We start from the raw sequence: 21,673 nt of genomic DNA on the forward strand, positions 1-21,673 counted from the left end.
GACCTCATTTCCAAGTTAGCCTGGGTGTTATTTATCAGTGGAGACAGTTTTAAAAATTTTTCATCCAGTCCTTCCAGTCACATAGTTCGCCGGTGCTAGGCTAGCGCGAGGCAACGGTATCTGCTAGCCTCCCATTAAAAACAGTGCGCTTCTGTTCTGTGTTTTCTTTTCGGCGCAGTACTACTAACCGGAGCAAAGTAAAATCCCGTCACTGCTGAGAAACTAGTTCCTGTAAATGTAATGCGATCACTGAGATGCAAGAGTAGTTTGATTTTATAACATTATTCTCTCAACAGACATTTATATCGATAGTCTGGCGTTATAATTTATTTGCTTTTGGTGTACTGTGGAGTGGGTAAAACTGTTTTTAATGGGAGGCTAGCAGATATCGTTGACTCTCGCTAGCCTAGCACCGGCGAATTATGCAACTGGAAGGACTGGATGAAAATTTTTGAAAACTGTCTCCACTGATAAATAACACCCCGGCTAACTTGGAAATGAGGTCCGATGTCCAAAATCCTGAACTACCCCTTTAATACATTCACAAAACTCTTTAGTCATTCGGAACACAGCACAAGGACAGTCCATTTTAACCAACTAAATCCAGTCTATAAATAACACGCAGGACAATTTCTTTCACTCAGTAATCTTTGTGGTATTTTAGTCACCAGATCTGACAATATGTTGCTTAATCTGTCAGAACTGCTTATTAAATTTTTTACCCAACTAAAATGTTCAGAACCTTGGTGTAACATCTTCTCACATTTGAAGATTACATCACTTCTTTGGTCTGGACTGCAAAACGGCGCACCTCCGCACCATGTAATATGAGAATGAGAGAGTCTGACATTCTACATGCCACTTGCCTTCATAATTTCCCATCTTGATTACTGCAATGCCCTTTTCATCAGCCTAGTCAACAAAACCATTGCTAGACAAATTGCCAAACTGTGTCATCCTGTATAAAATGCTTTATGGCCCTTACTCTTCATCTATTTGAGCTACACTCAGTCTACACACACTTCCCCAGTCAATTTATTTATTATTTTCTAGTATATATTTATTTTTACAGTGGACAAATATACCCCATATGAGCCAAGCTACATCTTCTACTAACATGTAAACTTTCCAAACAAATGTTGTCCTCCTTACAGAAAAAACTCACCTTGGTGAGGTACCATGGGAAAATACCATCATAGTTTTCAGGAACACCAATTTTAAGATGAGCGGTCTCAGAAAGCAAAATGTTCTGAGTCAGCACCTAAAATAGAAAGCAATTAATTGCAAAAGTTAAATCATGGTGAGTGATAAAAATGTATATATTCCAGACAAAAAGGCCAAGAGAACTTACGCTCAGTGCAATAAAGCAAGCACTCAGAGATTCCATCGAGCCAACAGCGGCATTCATGCCTGAGACAAAAACAACAACATAATTTTAGCATTTATGCTTATTTGCTTTAAAGTTCAAGCTTCAGTTTTGTTCAGTTTTTTTTAACACAGAGAAGAGACGAAGATATCAATTGACTACTGGTTTTACTTTTAAGGTGCACTCAGTAGCTGCCTAAGTTTGTGTTGATTTTTATTTATTTTTTTAAACAAGAGCCACCTGTTGCTGAACACTTAGAATCGTATGTGAATGTACTGTAGTGCATTTCTACAAATGTTTAAATAAAAAATAAAATAAAATAAACACCATTGGGTAGCCTACACCCTTAAGATAATGTATTTGGCTGAGTGAACGAATCAAGCGTGCCATGCCATCATACTTTTTCCAGTTAATGTTCAAACTCGAGTACATCTCATTAATGTAACATCACGTAAGTGTTGAGCTACTTCTGTGCGCTTTTTTTCAGGGACAGCTACACGATTTAGGCTAACTTCTTTTTTAATACAGTACACAAAAGAAGAATATACGTCAGGTATAGCCTACCAGTGTCAAAAAATGACAAATCGTACGCAGCGATTACATCACTGAAAACAAACAAACAAAAACATAAAATAAAATAAACGAACATCTGTAGCTACTCTGTGATTACGTCAGTAAAGGAAAAAAATATATATATACAGCCTACGCCTTGTGACACAGAACTAAATAGATCGCACTTTAAAAAAAATATAGGCTATATATATATATATATATATATATATATATATAATAGTCTACTGTGACAAGTAAAATGCGGATGTTTTATGATAAAATATATAGGCTACGTGTCTAATAAAAACAACGCAAAATAATTTAAAACGACAACAAAAATCTCTAAATTAACGTCAGGGTGAACTGACAGATACAGCAAAATCTTACGAGCTTTTTTTCTTATGTTTATCAGGCCTAGTTGTTGAATAAAAGCAGCTCTTACCTCCCGTTCACACTTGCCGATAGCAAAATATAGAATGGCTAAAGCGTTAGAAGAGCATTACATCTGCCTTGTAGCCTCTCTGATTAATGATTAGCTTTCTTAATTCATCTGAGAAAACCTTTAACTACCTTGTTTCCTCCAATTATACTACATCGTCCTTGGCTTGCATATGTATGAGGGAATAAATTACATGGTATTATAGCCTCAAGTTTGAATCATGTATTTTGTGTTTGTAGAAAGTGTAAATTCAGATTGTTTTTTATATATTTTATTATAAAACCAATTGTAAACATGTAACAAAATTAACAACTCGATAATATTAAATACCTTTAAGTGCAAATCAAACGTTGTTAAAAACAGCTCACAAAACATAATTTATTGCTTCTATGTCGTCATTTGCACACGGAGCATAGATGTCGAAGTAGCCATATGTCAGACCTCTTATATTGAAACTTCTTATTTATATTGCCTCTTGCCCTCCCCTCCCCTCCCCCACTCAAAAAACCCCAAACCTTCTAGTTTGGTGTCTTGGCTGAGTTACGAACCTGCGCACTCAGTTTCAAGTAACATTAGATTCCATAAGTTATTTCAACAAGAAAAATGACTTGTGCTCATCTATATGCACACATGTGCATTCCACATCTGATACAGCTGTAGTGCACATCAGGAAAAGAACCAATTTCTTTTGCCTCAGTGCAAACATAACCATAGCTCTCCGAAGGGAACATTGTGATTAGTGGATTTACCTCCTATTTACATGCGTAGAATTTGACAACTATACATATTAAGGCAACGAAACAAAAAAAAGTAACGTAACAATAAAAAAAGCCTCATGCCCGGCCAACATAATCAACATGATTTTGTCAGTTTTGTTTCATATAATCTCTTTTTCAGTTTACAAAACAAGTTCATATTTGTCTGTACAGCTAAATAGTCCTTATATTAGCATTAAAAACACACAGCTTCTGGTCGTGGGTATCAGAGGGCATATTAGTCCAGTTTTTCAGAGCACTGACAGGTCGTGACAGGATTTGGACTTCTGTCTAAAGGCCATCTTCTTGTTCTTCCGGGCCACCATACGGCCTAGGAAACGTTTGGCCTTTTTGCTGATGCTCTCGCGGCGCTTACAGTTGGCCATGCGGCGTGCATTCTCTTCCTTGCTGTCCTTGCGAAGGCGAATTTGCCGTACAATGCCCTCGAAGAGGTCGCGCACATTGTGATGCAGGGAAGCTGAGGTCTCAATGAACTTGCAGTCAAACACAACGGCACAGGCACTGCCCTCTAGAGAGACACGGAAAAAGAGATGCAGGTGAGCAATAACTCCATTACCAGAGGGACTGAGGCTACAGTGTCATCATTACTATATGCCTCCTGGCTGTTCCTCAAAGCTCAGGAGAGATGAGTACTTTATCCAAAACATGACTCCAACCAAAGGCTGAAAAGTCTGTGTTTCTACATGCCATATTTAAAATACAGAAGAAGATGGGTGAAATATTACCATCTACAGAAACTTCTCGGGACCGCACCAAGTCACTCTTGTTTCCCACCAGGATGATTGGGATGTTTTCCGACTGCCGAGCTCTGCGCAGCTGGATTCGTAGCTCTGAAGCTTTCTCAAAACTGGACTTGTCTGTCACCGAGTACACGATGATATAGGCATCTCCCATACGCATGCACTGATCTTTCAGCCACTGGCTGTTATCCTGTAGGAATAAAATGGACATTTATAAAGTGCAAAGTTTATGGTGATCATAAGCCATTCCATTTTTTAAATCCATTTTTATTTGTTTTAATTAATTTAAAATATTTTATTATTTGTAATTAGATAAATTAATTTAAAATAAATACGTGAATAAATATTACTCTTAATGTTGATTGCTTACCTGTTCCCATATATCATACAGAAGGATTGATGTCTCCTCATCATCAACCACAAGGGATCGGTCATATGTGTTTCCTGAAATGAAAGTGCAATACATAAGCACAGGATATATCACACAGGTTTTTTATTTTTATTTTTTAAAAAGGACCACGTCACTTAAGACAGATGCTGCACTTAAGACTGACTGTGTTCTAAAATCTTCTGAAATGATATAGGTCTGAAGGGTAGCCTACAAGATGCAATATAGGTATTTACCAGTTTCCTCGCAGTCGCTACTGTCTTCAACTCCACCAAATATTCTCGCCAAACTCGACTTCCCAACGCCGTGCTCGCCCAAGAGAACCACCTTGTAGACCTGTCCGTCTGAGTCGCTGCCGGAGGAGATGACCGAGTCGGAGGAGTCGGACACGCAGCTGTTCCTGTGCTGCTCTCCCGGACTGAAGCGCATGAGGCTGGACAGCTCGTTGAGTTGAGCCTCGGGCATCGAGTGCAGCTCTCGGTCGTCTACCGGCATGCTCCTTCTGTGCAAGTTCTGCAGGTGGAGGGGAAACGGCATGCTACCTCTCCTCTTATCCATGTTCCTCAACTTGTCTCCTTTGTTCAAAGTCATGACTCCAAACCTGTCTGTGTAGAACTATATTATAACAACTGTAGCTACTATATACTTATAGCTACACTTATAATATTAACAAGAGATAAGAAGATATTAAAACATGTCAAAATTGTACTTACATGTGAGTGCGGCTATAACGTCTTCCGTTCAATGTCAAAATTCCAGTTGTCCCGTTTTAACTCCGTTATTCTTCCACTGAGGGTTTCGGTTATACTCTCTGACGATACGGATGCCTTATTTATGCGAGTGAGTGACGTCAGCCCGAGGGAGGGCTTGCCTCGGAGAATCACTCTCTCTTATAGTAGTATCATGATTTTGAGGGAGGGGGGTGTGATTCACAATCTTGCGAGGGCGTCCAGAAGAGAGGGTCTTCCCTCCCCCCCTGCTCGTGTAGTGCGTGGAAGATGGGCTTAATAAGGTTCCGCCAAATGCGGTCTTTGTCTGTAAAGGCTAGTAGCGAGTCATCAATGGTTCAAGAAAAGAAATCAGGGTAGCCTACTCTTTTTTTTTTTTACACTGCTGAAACAAACATCTTGGTGGTTTTACCTGGTTTAATGGTCTTATAGCCGGAGAACAGCTGCACTGTAAAATCATATTTTTTATAGGCCAAACAATGTGAAAATGCTGTAAATTAGTATAAGATGCCAATAACCATATATGGTCAAATATATTTCAATAGACAACGTCTATGTAATTTCTCTGTCAAATGTTAGAAGTAGCCTATACGAATTACAGAATGCATTTTAAATTCTCTCTATCTTTCTCTCTCTTACACTGGGGTGTTTTCTGTAGCATGTTATGTTATTTAGTCAGTATTTATAGTATTATTTTAGTGTTATGTTTGTTATCCTGATGTTTTCTTGTTTGTGTGGCAAACTGTGCTCTATATTAGCCTAATATTATTGGTTACAGCTGCTGGAAAGGACAATTTTTAAGTCATCATTATGTTTTTAATTTTACCACCTTTTTATTATCATCAGTATTCTACAGCAACAAAATTAAAATACTTGGACAGTTTGGTACATTAAATTTAAATTAAATTAATTCATGACATAGTTACAAATTGTAAAGTCACCAAAATATCACGTACGTCTTGAAACATCATCATTTGAAACCTTTTTTAAAATATATAGCCTATATCCTGTAATTCTCAAGGGCAAAACGACCCTCTCATCACATTGCTGGAGTGCATTTATAGGTAGTTCAATGTTGCCATCTAGTGTCAAGGATCGGTACATAAATGGCCATTTTTCATTTTTTATTAGATCAGATTTTTTTTTTATTCATTTGCTATCATATGTAGAGAACGGCTCTCTGACTTTGAATTAATTTGGCAAGTAGGCTCCACTCAATTCTTTTACACACCGACTTCTTATGTGGAGGATGTTTATGCATTGCAATGACTTGCCAAAGTTATGGATTTTTTTTTATAGCCTGCCCTAGCTTTTAAAATTCACCTAGCCTATGCCAAGGCCTGGTGTATAACTGGTTAACCACAAAGAAACACTATACAGAGTAACAGACATAAGCTTGGACAAGTCTTGGACATAATCATAAGCAGAATAAATGTATAGATCACATCACAGTTAGTTGATGCACTGCATCATTTACAATGTACTGTTTTATTCAGACAATGAGATTGTAAGACACAAAGATGTGACCTGACATATGTCCTTTCTACTTATAGATGCACGATAACAAAAAATTATTTGAAAGTTCGGTATTTTATGACCGGACCGAAAAAGACTTGCAACGTTAGCTAGTCTGGTCATTTATAACAAGACTATTGAATAAGAGTTCTGTTACATGAAATTATATCTATCATGCATTTTTAATGCATGCCAGAGAAAGCACTTTTTATGACTTGAAAGCCAAGCAAGTGTAATCTAAATCTACTGCTTAGTACCTATTGTGCTTATTATAGTATCTGTATATCACCACTGTCTTCTGCCTTTAGCTTAGACAGACTATGGATTATCTTCAAACCTTTAGATGACAAAAAAGTTTCAATTATAACTTAATTATAACACAGGTCACTAGCTTGTTAAATTGCAATAACATAGAGCGTAAGGTCAATGGTCTGTGATGAAGGTTAATAATAGCTAATTCAACAGATGTTACCATGCCTCTTTTGTGAAGTGTCTAGTGTAAAGTTAAGTAAGGGATAATGTACATCCAGCCGGTGGTTCTCTCAAAATAACCCCCGACGGGGTCTTGATCAGCCTGAAGGGGTTTATTTTGAGAGAACCACCGGCTGGATGTACATCATCCCACTTATTACATGGCTACTTGCCACATAGATCAATATTTTGTGTCTAGTTATTTACTTGAGTTGAAATATTTTATTAGGTCTTTAAACGCAAAGCTTCCGCGGTGAGAGCAGTTGCTCTTTCAAACTAAACGGACATTTAGGAGATACGGTATACAGTCATTCATACCACTTAGTTCACAGGATTTCGTCACAGAAATAATTATGGGGATAATATATATATATATATATATATATATATATATATTGATTTCAGATTTAACTGTTGCAAAATCGTACCTGTTTGTATCTCATAATCCAACAGTGTACAAAACAATAGTCATAAAATAGCAGCAGCTGCGCTTGTAGGAAACAAGAGAGAGCGAGTCCACAATACTTAATTAAATAACTGTACACAAAATATTGATTCGACTGAGTAATAATATTTTATTAGCTCACCAAACGCAAAACTTCCACAAAGAAAAAATGTTCCTAGCAAGGGCATAGCACTGTTGGCTTTAGTAACCCGGATGAAACTGCGTTATCTGTTTTGAGCAGTTGTTATCTGGGAATATCATAACGCTGGATGGCGCAATTGACCAATCAGAATCAAGTTTTCCGCAGAGCCGTGAAGTAATGATGGATAATGCTATACCCATGTACCAGTCAATCCCTTATTTGATTTATCTGGAGAAATGAAATATTTATACCACAGCATACAAATTAGGCCTATATTTTATTTTATTTATTTATTTTTAGCCTTTTTTAATTTATTGTTACCTTGCAATCAAGCTTATGCAAGAAAAAATATCAGATTACAGTAAATAGATTACTATAACAACAATACAACTGACCTTGGAAAAATATTGTTGGCTTATGGGTAATTGCTTGAACTTTTTCTTAAACTCACAAAATTAATTTTCAATTTTTTATTGCCAAAAACAAGAGGTACAAAACAAAGCAGTCCAAACTATTTCTGCTGTACACGTGCTCCATTTTGATCAAGAAATGTCTTTGAAAACAACTCTAAAAGGATGGTATGTCAAAAAGAGACTACTATTAAAAGTCGTTTTTTTAACATATTCACAAATATATGACATAGTTACAGAATAAATTTCCGTTCTGTACCCACGTAACAGAGAACGTATGTGGAAACAGAATTCGTTTTTATATTACTGTGGTTTCCTTTCCTGATACTGTTTTAGCTCAACTCCCACTTTATAAGTACTAACCAGTCTTCCTGATCTGGTAGTGTGAGTGTAGCAAAATAGAATTTTAAAAGAAGCAAAACAATAACAATAATGATAAAGCCGCTCACATTTTTATTATCATCATGACACAACTCTGGCTTGCCTTTAGGAGTTCGATCAAGATAACGTGTCAAAAGAGCACACTAGAGCGGCAGGCTTCTTCTGATCACATGTTTCTGGTGTACAGACACTGGTTGACCACCTCCAGAAGCTGAGAGTTCTCCAGAGCTGCTGCCACTCTCTCTTTGTCAGCGAGTTGCTTATTGACTGGAGGAGAAAAAACACAACATATTATAAAACTCAACAGGGTGCTGTGTGATTAAAAAAAAATGTTACATTAACTCATAAAGCCTACTGTACCATTTTTGATACATTGATTTCTAAGGCCTTTATATTATCAACACTTTTCCGAAAAACACGATGCACACAATCTATTACATGCTTTCTGCACACTGACTGATGGTTCAAGTAAAAGGCCTTTAGTATAATTCTAAAAAAGTCCACCTTCAGGACGTAGTACACCTGTAAACATAAGAATAACTTTTATATTGTAAGTAATATTTAAAAATGAACATTTCCTAGACTAAGGGAACTTTCTTTTTATTTGATAATGCATGTGTAACGGAGGCCAGCTAGTAGTTGCCCTCACTCCTCTGATCTCAATAGGCGCTCTAGCGACTTATGCTATAGGCTGCAGTCTTTAGCCTCCTTGTTAGAGCGCCTGAGACTCACGCTGGAGACCCGGGTTTGAGGCCCGCACTGAGTGGTGTGAGTAGGACACAGGTGAAGTGTTACATATGCATTGAAAAAAATAATGATAATGTATGAATCAAATATGATATAATAGGCTGTTGGGGAATGTTTATTTTTACATTTCTTAATCATCATTGCAGTGCATTGCATTTATATGTTTTGCCACCCACAACTACAGAGCTTTGATCATAAAACAAAGCATTTTAACATCTTAATATTTAACATTATCTTGGATCTTACTAAGACATTATTGGGAGATGAGTAACAAATCATATGAATATGCATTTTAGGAATGCTATACTGTAATACAAATCTTATAATTTATATTACAAGCTATCAAAAATGTATCTTATGTTTTGGACGTATAAAGATAACAATATCTGCACAAAATTACAGTTTTACTCAGTGGACTGAAAAATATGCATGCATTTTTTTCTTGTGTGAGTTCCATATTTATCCATCCTAAATGGGCTATAAAAGCCTGATGTATCAAACACATATGCCATGCATAATGTATGTAATATACAGGTATCCATATATAGGCTATAGGCTGAACACACTAGGGCTGGGACGGTTACCACATTACCGCAATACCGCGGTCACGTGACTCCAACCACGGGTCTGAGCTCGTCACCGTCATCACCGCAAAAAAAACCAAAAAAAAAACAGTGGCCTGCACATGTGTGCATGTTGTGTCTAATGACATGGATTCATTGATTCTAATGACATGGATTATGTCTAATGATATTGTGTCTTACATGGATTCAAGGTTTTATAAACAAAACTTATCATCAAAAGATGGAGCAAATCCGACCTTTCGCGAGTTGGGAAGCGCAGTGTTCCACGACACATAATAACATTCCATTCGTATTAGAGATGCGCGGATGGGCTATTATTATTTCATCCGCAACCGCATCACAAAATTCATCATCTGTCCGCCATCCACCCGCACCAGCGGTTTTTTGATACATTTTCGAAAACCGCATCCGCGGCGCTGACTGTATAAGGTCTATGAGCAATGCGAGGCTAGAAAGCTCTTGGCTGCTCTAGAAAGATCCAATGCAGCAAATATATTTAAAGGCTAAAGTCCCTAGTATATTGATTATATGTTGTATCCCCAGAATATCAGCAGTGAACTCCGTCTCCGCTCGGCACACAGGGATAAATATAAATAAGTAAAGCCTATAACGCACATCGGCAAACCTGACCTTACCTGACTAGGCTACTGTAGCCTAAAATTGTATCATTTCGTTTTGAATTTTGTTCAAAAGTAGACATTTAGGCCTAGCCTACGCCGAGTTTCGGTTCATTTATAAGACGAGCTCCAGTTCACGCGCAAGACGTCCACCTGATTATATGTCTGCTAGAGATGCACCGATTACAATTTTCTAAGCCGATTCCGATTTCCCATGAGTTTGATCTGCCGATACCGATTTTAGCCGATTCCGGTTTCATTTTTTCTAACCACTTTACAGCAAACACAAATATTTATTTTCTATCTTTTCTTTAATAGAAAATTTTACATAGAACATAGAACATTTTTTGAACAAATTAAATAAAACTATATAAATTATTACTCCGGGTGTGGGAAATTCACACATATCTAAATGCAGAGTTATGGTATGGAAGAACCATTTTCATTTCCATATATTCAACAAAAAAAAAAAAAAAGATATATTTACTTATTTACGAACACTAAACTTCTGTATGAAAACAGGTAATGGCAATAAATTAATATATAAATAGCAAATAAAAATAAAATAAATATAGCCTTGCAGTATAAAGATGTTTCTCAAAACACACACACACACATACACACACACACACGGACACACGCACACACAGGCTATTTCAATCACTATTGCAATCACTTTCGCAAACAGTTCTTCTCTCATCTGCCACATGTCCAGCCAGGCTAACCAATCACTTTAATTGAGCGCGAGCAGCGCAGCAAAAATTGACTCTGCGCCGAAACCCCGCCGAAACCACCACTGCTGCTCACGCGACGCTCCTGCTCGACGCTCACGCGCTGCTCCTGCTCTCGGTGTGAATGCACTAATTGATAAACATGCACGCCGGGGGAAAAAAAACCCCTGCGCTGCTTACGCTTGCGGTGTGAAACGGCCATAATTCACGAGGTTTCCTACATGTGCGTTCTGTGTGCACGTGTGATGCTGATTTTGCGCGATGTTAATCATGCGGCGCCCGAGTGCATTTGACCGGCAAAAAAAAATCGGCATATGTCAGACTAACCGGCCGGTCCCCGATCATGGCCGATCACGTGAAAATCGGCCTATTCCGATCACCAGCCGATCAATCAGTGCATCTCTAATGTCTGCTATATTTGCTTCTTATTTATTAATTCAAGGCAATTAGTTAATGAAACGGTGATTAAAATTAAGGTACAATTTATACAAAACGAAATTTTATTTAAAGAAAGGCTTTCTACTAAAGAAAACTTAATAAAGTGGTCAAAATCGTGTCTGACTAGACATGTGCCGGTATTCGGTAATGCGATAAATCGCGGTAATGAATATGCACTATATTGTTATCGCGGGGACTTCGAAATACCGAAAAATAATAGATCCGAATTTAGATTTTTAGAACGCGCATCAGCTTATTTTCCATCAACCGCTTAAAAAAACAATGCGTATATGCTGCGCAAAACACGTGCGCACTTTGATGTAAACAATCCCCACATCACATGTATAAGCACTGTGTGAATGCAGTGTGCACTCTAGTCTAATGTAAACAATCCTCACATGGAGAAGAAGCACGGCGGAAGGAGGAACGCTGCAGACTATTTATCCCCCGCATGGCTGCCAACTCTCACGCATTCAGCAGCTTGAGACTCACGCAATTGACACTTTCACACGGTCTCGCGCCACACATCCATTTTCTCACGCAGAGAAAAATCGCGGAGCAAAGAGGACACTGACACCGACAGACTAGACAGAGCAGGTTACTTTTGATATGAAAAAAAATATCAGCTCTCAGGTTTTATAACGAAATTCAGACAATAAATACTGTTTTGGTGCTTGTAAATGACGTGACAGATCGCGCGCCTCAGTTCAAGTAAACAGATCATCTGTTACTTTTTATTAAAGATACAGTACAACCCACCGCAAGGTATACGTACTTTCGATCAATCAGTGTTTTTCAACCACGGAAAGAGGTCAATAACACTGCAGGAGAACAATTATGTCACAGAACGTTACATTTACCTCAGGAAAGCCATTTAATGTTAGTTGACTATAAGAAAATAGCTATAGAGAGGAGTATTTTGCTAAATATGTGCACTATATTACATATTTTAATATATGTTTACTTGTCATTATATAATTGTTATTATAATGAAAATTACGGCATATTACATTTTTATATTTATATTATTATTATATTTATATTGTATGCATTATATTTAATTTCTCTCTGTATGTTTACAGCATTATGTGAGATATATTTTTTCTTGAGAAAAAATTAAATGCAGGCTATCTACTGTAGCCTACCTAATATTTATCCAAATGAGTCAATATTGAATCAAGATTGAAATTAAATCCAAGAATTTAATTGAAATCATGAAAATTGTGTTAAGCAATAATACAAACAGTAGCCTCAGTAACTGTACCATGTAAACATTATAACATGTTGTCACTAAAAAATAAAATTAATGTTTTGACAATCACAATTACACATTGTGATGCAAGTTTTTTTTAGATACCCCCAATCCGTCTGTTTCTCTTGTGCAATTAAAATATCGTGATAATACCGTATACCGTGATAAAAGCTCAATCAATTAATCGCAGCATGAAAATTTGATACCGGCACATGCCTATGTCTGACCCATCTTATGATCCTATCTTACTCATGCTGTTCATTTAAAGCGGTTTACCGCCATACCGCGGGAAAATCTTGCTTTTCAACCGCGGTTAGAAAAAATCCATACCGCCCCAGCCCTAACACACACACAGACATACACACACACACACACACACACACACACACACACACACACACACACACACACACACACACACATATATATATATATATATATATTAGGGCTGTCAAAATAACGTGTTAATTTCGATTAATTAATCTGAGAAGAAATAACGCGTTAAAAAAAATAACGCAGATTAATCCATTCCGTTTTGACCTTTGCGGAGCCGTTCTAGCATTCGTGTAAAAATGAGGGAGACAAGAACGCGCTGCTTGGATCATTGTTTGGAACATTTACTTATAACAAACAGAGTTCGTCAAACTCTAAAGTACCACATCAATGCAAAGCATCCAGGAGTGTGTGGGTGAGTCGGTGAGTGTGTCTGAGAGAAAGCGCGCTTGTGTGTGTGTGTGTGTGTTGTAACTTTTCACGCGCTCTCACGTCACACAACCATTTTCTCACGCACAGAAAAATTGCGCACCAAAGAGAGGACACGGAAACAGACAAGACAGATCACGTTACTTATGATATTAAAAAAATCTCAGCTCTCAGATTCTGTTAATTTTATTACGAAAATCAAACAATACCGTTTTGGCGCTTGTAAATGTGACATGACAGATTCCTATAGCGGCACGTGAACCGATCATCTCTAGCTAATAGTAAATAAACACGATTGACCAATGTTGAAAGATACAGTAGGGCAGTCTAAAACTTACCGAAATGTATATTCCTCGATCAATCAGTGTTTTTCAACCGCGAAAAGAGGTCAATAAAACAGCTGTAGAACAATTATGTCACATAACATTTAGCCATAAGTTTCCTCAGGAAAGCCATTATCATTTATAGTTGGCTATAAAAAAAGAGCTATAGAGAGTATTTTTCAAAATTTATGTAGCCTACTACTATATTACGTATGTATTATATTTTTACTTATATCAAAGTTGTTATTTGTAACAAACACGCATTATATTTAATTTGAGCTATTTTTAACCTTAAATACTACCAGCTGATATGGCTCTCTGTATTTTTACAGCATTGGGTGAGATTTTTTTTTTTTGAGAAAAATGAATGCCTATCTTGTGTACCTAATATTTATCTAAATGAGTCAATATTGCATCAAATCACAATAATTAAATTAAATTGAAATCGTGAAATTTGTGTCAAGCAATAATAATAAAAACGTAGCTTACCAGAAATTGTACCATGTAAACATTGTAAGATTGTGTATGCGATTAATTTAGATTAATTAATTAGTATGTAATTAATTAGATTAAATTTTTTAATCGATTGAAAGCCCTAATATATATATATATGCAAAGCTGTCTTTTGATCAGCCATTACTCCAGTCTTCAGTGTCACATGATCCTTCAGAAATCGTTCTAATATGCTGATTTATTATCAATGTTGGAAACAGTTGTGCTGCTTAATATATTTAAAAAATATATTTTTTCACAATTCTTTATTTAAAAAAGAACAACATATTTAACATATAAATATTTTTTTAAAATATACACTACCTTTCAAAAGTTTGGGGTCAGAAATGTCTTTCTTTTCTTTTTTTAAATAAATGTTTAATCAGTAAGGATGAGTTAAATTGATAAACAGTGATAGTAAAGATTTATATTGTTATAAAAGACCTCTATTCATTTTATAATGATTTCTGAAGGATCATGTGACACTGAAGAATGGAGTAAATTCAGCTTTGCATCACGGAAGTAAATAATATTTTAGAGTATATTCAAATAGAAACCATTATTTTAAACTATAATAATATTTCACAATACTACTGCCCCCCCCCCCCCCCCCCCTCCCTCTATGATTAAATAATGCATTTCATATGTCATGTATTATTTCATAATATACCATTTTATAATAACGGTTACCTGCATCCTCTGAGGCATGTGTGCCAGGTGTGATGTGAACGTCAATCTAACAACAAAAAGGCAAAAACGAATAATTTAGATGGGAAATCCCAAAGCCTAATGCAAGCCTGTGTTTGCCAGCTCACTAAAATGTACCTTAAACCTGTCAGGCAGGGAGCGCAGAAGCTTGACTTTGATAGACAGGCCAATGAGAGTGGCCATACTGCAGTGTGGGATAGTCGGTGTGAACTCCACAGACACTGAGCTCTCCTCATCATTCACCTACTCGGAGAGAAGAACGTGACAGACAGACAGATAGAATATTCTATCCATTTGATTAACGTAAAGATCTATTCTTCTTCAAACTGCTCGCAGATCAGACTCACATTGACGCGCATTTGTTCCACGACATTCAGTTCTTCGAGGGACAGTGGATGCTCAGGATCGTTGATCGATCTGATTAGATGTGATCACTAGTTAAGGTCTGACTCAAAGTATCCAAAATGCTTTAAATTGAGGCTTTCCAAACTATTGCAGTTTGCTAAGAGTAACTGTCAACATGGCGGATCATTCAAAGGAACAAGGCTGACTTTACACAGCATTTGTGTAGCGAGAGCCAAATGATGTAACGTTAACGTATTTTGAAAGGATATCGAAGATTTCCCTGTCATCGATGGGGTCCGCTACATCCTCATCTTCATCAGTGGCAGTTAGGAGTCTTTCCACTGATCGCTGAAATATCAGAGGATTGGCGTTTTCTAGTCGAGTTCCCCCGGACATTATTATCTACTCAACGATAAAATAATAACCAAAAACCAACGCTGTCAGACGTCAGATCACTTCGAAAACTCTGCGTAGCCAAAACAAGCCAGCCGGAAGTCATACAATAAAACCCGGAAACACTATACACGCTTTTTAAAATAAAAGTTTTATTTATAAAAGTCCGGCAGTTTTCTTGCAATTTTTGCATTTGAAGAGATAATAATAATAATAATAATAATAATAATAATAATAATAATAATAATAATAATAATAATAATAATAAAAAGAACAAGAAGAAGAAGAAAACAAAAAAGAATTTAGATTTCCATGCAATGTTTTACTTATTTTAACTTGGGAGTTAAAAAAAATACTAATCCCAAATCTATCCTTTTTACTTGTTCAACATATGCTGAAAAGCGTTGTTCTGATCAACACAGATAGGCCTATATGCAATACTTGGAGCATTTCTCATTATATACATCTGCAACATTTTATCTCAGATATGGCAACAATGACCTCAGATTTAAACTATTATCATTGCACAGAATGACCTCGTGGATCAGGACAATTTTCCAGTTTAAAGTGATTTAGTTTTTGAAAGGGGGAAACAAAAAATCATCTGTCTTTAACTAAGAGGGGTGATGAACGTTCTGTGATATAGGCTACAGTATGGCTGAGACTTGGGCATTCAGTATTATGGATTTACACCTATTTGGCTAACTAACACATGTGAGGCAGATGTGAGCAAAACATTTCTAAAACATTTGTCTGCCAAGGTGGCCACTGTCATCAGTACACTCCAGAATAACATAACAGGTAGAAGAAAGCAAAGCTCTGTTTTCCTTGAAGTAAAATTGTTAGTTTTTCAGGTTTAGCACATCAAAGCAGTATTCATCAACCTTGAAAGCACGACCTTGATTTAACAGTGAGGTTTGGCTATTTGTGAGCCAACCAATGCTTATTCCAGTTATAAAAAGCCTTTTGACTTAATTGTTAGGCATCTATATGCATAGATCTTGAGTACCACAGACAGCACACAAGGCCTAGCAATCCTATAAACCAATACAATCACAGAGTGTGCTATAAATCTTCTTTATTTCATTTAATGGTAATAATCATTGTGAGACAGCCAGCATTTGCTTGTACATTTCATTGCACAATAATAATAACTTTCAGATACAGTCCAAACAATCTAAAAAAAAAAAAGTTTAATTTTAGTAGGCTATTTGAAGATTTGTACATCCTTTTTTTTAATGAATCATCCCTATCAATCAATTGACAAACCCAGACTATGGCTATGTTTTCTCACACAATCCTTGCTATTTGTTTTTGGTCTCATCAAAAGTATTGTACTGTGTCACATTAGTTATGGTGTTATTTGCAAGATTGCAGATCTGCATTAGCTGCCATAGAGAATTCATGTGTTACACATTTGCTCTGTCTCTTATAGCTTCTTGAATTACATTTGCTGTTTCATAGCATTCATAACATTTGCTTTCTTCTTAGAAGCTCTAGAATCTTAAGAATGCAATAATTAAATTACACAATTTGGCTACTACAGTGTTCAGTTCATAATGAGTCTCTTCCTGAGACTCACACAAAGGATTTATAGACAAAGAGATTATCAAGAGAGTCACATGTTATATTTAATGGACAAGTGCTTTTATTGCAGGCTCTTTTCCAACCAATGAGACTATAAATCTGGCATCACTGCTCTGCATCGGCCTGTTAAAAGATTACCATTCGTCCACTGACTGCTTATATGTGCTAATGTGAAGGTCAAAGGTTAACTTTATGAGAAAAACTTAAGTAACAATGGAATTTATTGAAGTGCCACAACCTCCGTCTTCTTTCCAGTAGGACATTTGTGCATTCCTAAAATCACAGAGGAGCTGGTATTGATCAAAGCCTTTTGTTTAAAATGTTAAAGGTGGGGTATGTGATTTGCAAAACGGCCGGCAGATTTTGAAAATACACAACTCATAAGGTCCTACCTACTTCTCCTCCAACGCTGGCTCTGACTCCACCCATTCGAAGAACATGGACGCGCAATCAAGCACGAGCGAAAACTCAGATGCCCATACATAAATACAACCGCTCACATCAGCTTCCTCCCCAAACAGGTTGTTTAGCTGATTGTTCTACATAAGGCTGGGCTATAACGTTAGAACAGCTACAATTCTCGTGCGCATATCGTCAGTAAAGACAGTTCCCTGATTAGTAGTAAATACTACAAGTTAATCGGCTTCTTACCTGTCAAGCAGAAAAAATGCCACAGCCGCATCTGTTGGTAGTCCTTCCTGGTCCTTCAGTTGCCGCCAACGTTGAAAAGCATCACCTAGAATGACCCTTGTTTTAGACCTTTCTCTTTCGGCCGTTTTGTTCGCAATTGCTCACTCGAAAATAGATTTCCTTTTCTGTGATGGTGTCTTGTCTGACATTCTCCATCTCTCTCTCTCTTTCTCTGTACCGGGGCGACTTGCACTTCCTGTGACTGGGTCATGAGCTTTGAGTATGCGCACGAACGGGACACGCGCGCGAGGGGGGTGGGGGGCATGGTAAGACCGTTTGAGGGACGCATTCTCTGTCCAATGATTCTAGACGGTCTTGAAAATGATTGGCTGGAGTTTTTCGAGTCCTGCCCGTTCCACAGATGATTAAATTGCTTAATTTTCATTTCAGTGCTTCTAATTTACCGCCAGCAAGTGGGTCAGGAATAGGATTTCAAGTGATTTTGAAAAAAATGGTCAAAAAAGAAAATCACATACCCCACCTTTAATGAGCCAGAAATGCTTACCCACTTATTTACATGAAATGCACATTTACTTATATTTGCATTATTTCCCGCTTAATTTACTATTTAATAACTTTAATAAGCACAATGTTTATAATTACCTTGATCTGTTGGGTTTTTCAGGACCAATCATAATTAATATTCCAGCCAAACAAATTGAGAAGTTAAAATAACTACTAAATTGCCACAACATCCCTCTTATCACTCTCCCACTTTTCTTAAAAACACAACCAAATGTACTTTTTTTATATGCTGTACATTTTCTAAACTGTCAGTGCTCTGCTTTCTCAGCAATTTAACAAAACACTTTTCTGCTAGTGTTTTTCACAGACACAGGATAGTCTCATGTCAACTGGAAAACTTTGACTAGAGCAGGGGAGGTATAAGAGGGGTGCGATGAAGCACAATGAGCTCTACATTCAAATACATATTGAGAGCTTCAAGAATGGAAGGTCTGCTATCTAAAGAACATTAGCTGGCTCCATATAGTAAATGACTAATTTTTTCCAGAGTGAATGATTAAACCAAACGGCCACTCTTAAAAATGACTGAATCTCAAAGATTTCTGGGGGTAGGATGTAAAAAAAGAGGGCCTTTGTGTTGATTTAAATTTGATCTTAGCATCTCGGTTTATCTCAAGGCAAAGTGACCACAGAAATGATTTTGCTGCCACAAGGGTGCAGTCTTAGCACATGCTAATATCTGCCATGTTTTCATTATGACAAAAACTGCATTAATCTGCACTGGGTTAATGCCAGTTGATAGGGAAGGCAGATAATCTCTGACATCATTCTTTCTTTCTTCCCTCATTGGTTGAACACAAATAAGAGGATTATTTAAGGTGCTGTGAAAACAAACTCGATTTCTTTCCTCAATAACAGAATCAGATCCACTGGTCTCCTGAAAAAAAAAACAGCTCACATGTACACACAGTTAAAATTATTAAATTATTTGCTCCACAGGACCTTCAACAAGGTCCCCTGACTGCATCCCGACCTTCGTAAAATGGCCAGGAATGACACTTGAATCTGGGTGTCTTGGTCCTGTTGAGTGTTTTTGACATTTGCAGTGCTGTCATTCTGTTTAATTTAATAACAGAAGTTGTTCAAAAGTTTACAGGACGAGTGATTGGCCTGGTTGTGATAAATAAAGAATGGACATTATGATATAACAGGTAAGTACCAACAGAGTAAGTGGGGGATATATACAGTTTTGAAATGAGGGATATAGATAGGAAACAAGTCATAGATTACAATATCATTGTCAGGGTTGGTGAGCATGAGGGGGAGGTATATTAGTGTAGACATGTGTGCCACACAGATATACCCACCCAACAGCACTGACCTATTTAGTGTGAACGCTGCCATAATGGGTTTCTCTGTAGCATCCCTTCATTTAGTCAAAAAGTCAAATGCCTCTTAACTAACGCCACAGATGTTCACAAGTTCACAGTTTTGTCTGTTTTTTGCAAATGACTTTGACAGAGATTTTAGACAATATTTGGCGGGCCATGCTCTCTCAGAGTGCCAGGGTTAACCACAGGTTTTGCGGAGGGTATTGCAGATATTCAGTCTTGCAGTAGATTCATTTGTTTACTTTGGATTTCAGCCATATTGCTGATTAAACACTCAGATGGCTGGTAGAAAGCCAACTTGATACAGACTCTTTGGAGCTCAGTAGGTATGTATCTGTTCCACTTGAAGAGGTAATAACGCATAATAAAGAACACAATAAACTTCAAATAAACAGTTTAAGAAAGGGATAATGTGGTTGGTCAAAATTCATAAATTGGCAAAATAAACCCTCAAAGGGTGATCAGGACACAGATTGGAGGCCATTCACCCAATAGATAAATATGCAGACATGAAATATATATTTTAGTTGATTATTTGATCATTTCACATGTATATTATCTTAAAGTGTCCACTATACAATCACAGAATCTGCCAAGGCATATTAAAACAAGCGAGTGATATAAGAGTAGAAAAGATATGAAAAGTCGTGGTGGTTATGTACGTGCATATAGCCTAATTAAATATATATGTATACTTAAAACTTGTGCACTTTTTGACAATTATGTGCAAAATATGCTGACTGCCAGTCAGACTTTGGACTGAGATGTGTTTGATGTAAAGGTTCTCAGGGAGAGTTAAAATGCTGAGGTTGTTGGCTTTTGGGGATGTCACTGTGTTTTGGTTCTTTCTCCAGCGGAATTGACAGGCTGAATCACTGGGTTTAGGCAGCTGCAGCCATTTTCTTCAGCAGTTCAGCTGACTGGGCACAGAGGGGTGAAGAGAGCAGTCATGCTTTCTGTCTCGTTTTCATAGTTTCAGAGTTAGACCAAACTGTAATATTTTGCTCTTACTATGTCTCATACTTAGGCTATCATAACCATTAAAAGTGGCCATTTTCTTTTTAAAAAAAATAAGGATAATCTCTACAAGGCTGTAAATGTCACGTTTTGCCTTAGTTTTGTCTTTGTTTTCTGTCAGTATGTTTAGTCATCCGTTTTCCTATGTTCCTTTGTTCTCTTTTTTGTTCGCCACTAGTAGTCTTTGAGTTAATCATCATTGTGTATTTAAGTTCCTCATTTCCTTTCATTCATAGGGTAATGTTTGTGCTATGCACACTGTTTTTTTTATGTTACCTCTTGTTGTTTTATCTGAGCTTGCGACACCTTTATTTTAATATGCTTCTTTTATCTTCTTCTTCCTTGGACTAAACGGCAAGTTACCATTACAGTAACGGTTATAGTAACCATGTCTTGAACGTTGGGGGGGGGACCAATTTTTTTTTTGGAAAGCATAAATAAAACGAACAGTGCAGGAAATCCTAGGTTTAATTCTAGTTGTGAAATAATAATTTTGAACTGTTCACACATAATATTTGCATTCATTTACATTAAAATGCACATATGTACTTTTTTTATGCCTAATATTTTGAAAACGTAAAACGTTTCTTGTATCATCACACTTAGTTAGGATCATTTTAAATTCAAAACGGCCATATTTGAGAAAAAATTTGAATAGTTTGCATAACTAGATGTTACTGTCTGTTGTTTAACATTTATTTCATAAAACAGTTGACATATTAAATGTTTCACTATTTACATCTTACCTCACTCTCTTTCAATGTTAAGTGAAAATGATGCTTTCGCTCTGGAATTCACACTCTGCTTCTGTAAACATTAATTTGATTGGCCATCTCAA

At 36.9% G+C, this 21,673-nt stretch overlaps 3 protein-coding genes across 5 annotated transcripts in view; all 3 read right to left on the reverse strand.

Moving 5' to 3' along the window:
• cdh16 (cadherin 16, KSP-cadherin) overlaps positions 1-2,433 on the reverse strand; it is a 52,202-nt gene extending 49,769 nt beyond the window's left edge. The window contains exons 1-3 of the mRNA XM_077229276.1: positions 2,361-2,433; positions 1,352-1,410; positions 1,166-1,261 (exon numbers count right to left, since the gene is read on the reverse strand). Coding sequence (XP_077085391.1) covers positions 1,166-1,261; positions 1,352-1,408 — 153 coding nt within the window. The 5' untranslated portion in view covers positions 1,409-1,410; positions 2,361-2,433. The remainder of the gene's footprint in view (positions 1-1,165; positions 1,262-1,351; positions 1,411-2,360) is intronic.
• A 179-nt stretch (positions 2,434-2,612) lies between these two features.
• On the reverse strand, positions 2,613-5,130 carry rrad (Ras-related associated with diabetes). 3 transcript variants are annotated; one of them, XM_077229273.1, is made up of 5 exons: positions 4,975-5,130; positions 4,498-4,866; positions 4,244-4,317; positions 3,859-4,063; positions 2,613-3,641 (listed from the first exon to the last, which is right to left on the reverse strand). In XM_077229273.1, the coding sequence occupies exons 2-5, from the start codon at positions 4,850-4,852 to the stop codon at positions 3,364-3,366; spliced, it is 912 nt and encodes a 303-aa protein (XP_077085388.1). In that variant the 5' UTR covers positions 4,853-4,866; positions 4,975-5,130; the 3' UTR covers positions 2,613-3,363. The 3 variants fall into 3 exon arrangements, with proteins under 3 accessions (XP_077085388.1, XP_077085387.1, XP_077085389.1); XM_077229272.1 differs by having other exon boundaries at positions 4,498-4,862; positions 4,975-5,112; XM_077229274.1 differs by having other exon boundaries at positions 4,498-4,876; positions 4,975-5,083.
• Positions 5,131-7,530: 2,400 nt separating this feature from the next.
• Positions 7,531-15,812, reverse strand: ciao2b (cytosolic iron-sulfur assembly component 2B). Its single transcript, XM_077229295.1, has 5 exons — positions 15,562-15,812; positions 15,295-15,374; positions 15,065-15,190; positions 14,930-14,975; positions 7,531-8,620 (listed from the first exon to the last, which is right to left on the reverse strand). Exons 1-5 carry the CDS (start codon positions 15,686-15,688, stop codon positions 8,520-8,522), a joined length of 480 nt encoding a protein of 159 aa, XP_077085410.1. The 5' UTR covers positions 15,689-15,812; the 3' UTR covers positions 7,531-8,519.
• Between the last annotated feature and the right edge of the window lie 5,861 nt (positions 15,813-21,673).

The sequence above is a fragment of the Siphateles boraxobius genome, unplaced genomic scaffold (assembly GCF_051911475.1).
Source record: "Siphateles boraxobius isolate OS27281-9 unplaced genomic scaffold, OSU_SipBor_1 130, whole genome shotgun sequence".
Taxonomy (NCBI): Eukaryota; Metazoa; Chordata; class Actinopteri; order Cypriniformes; family Leuciscidae; genus Siphateles; species Siphateles boraxobius.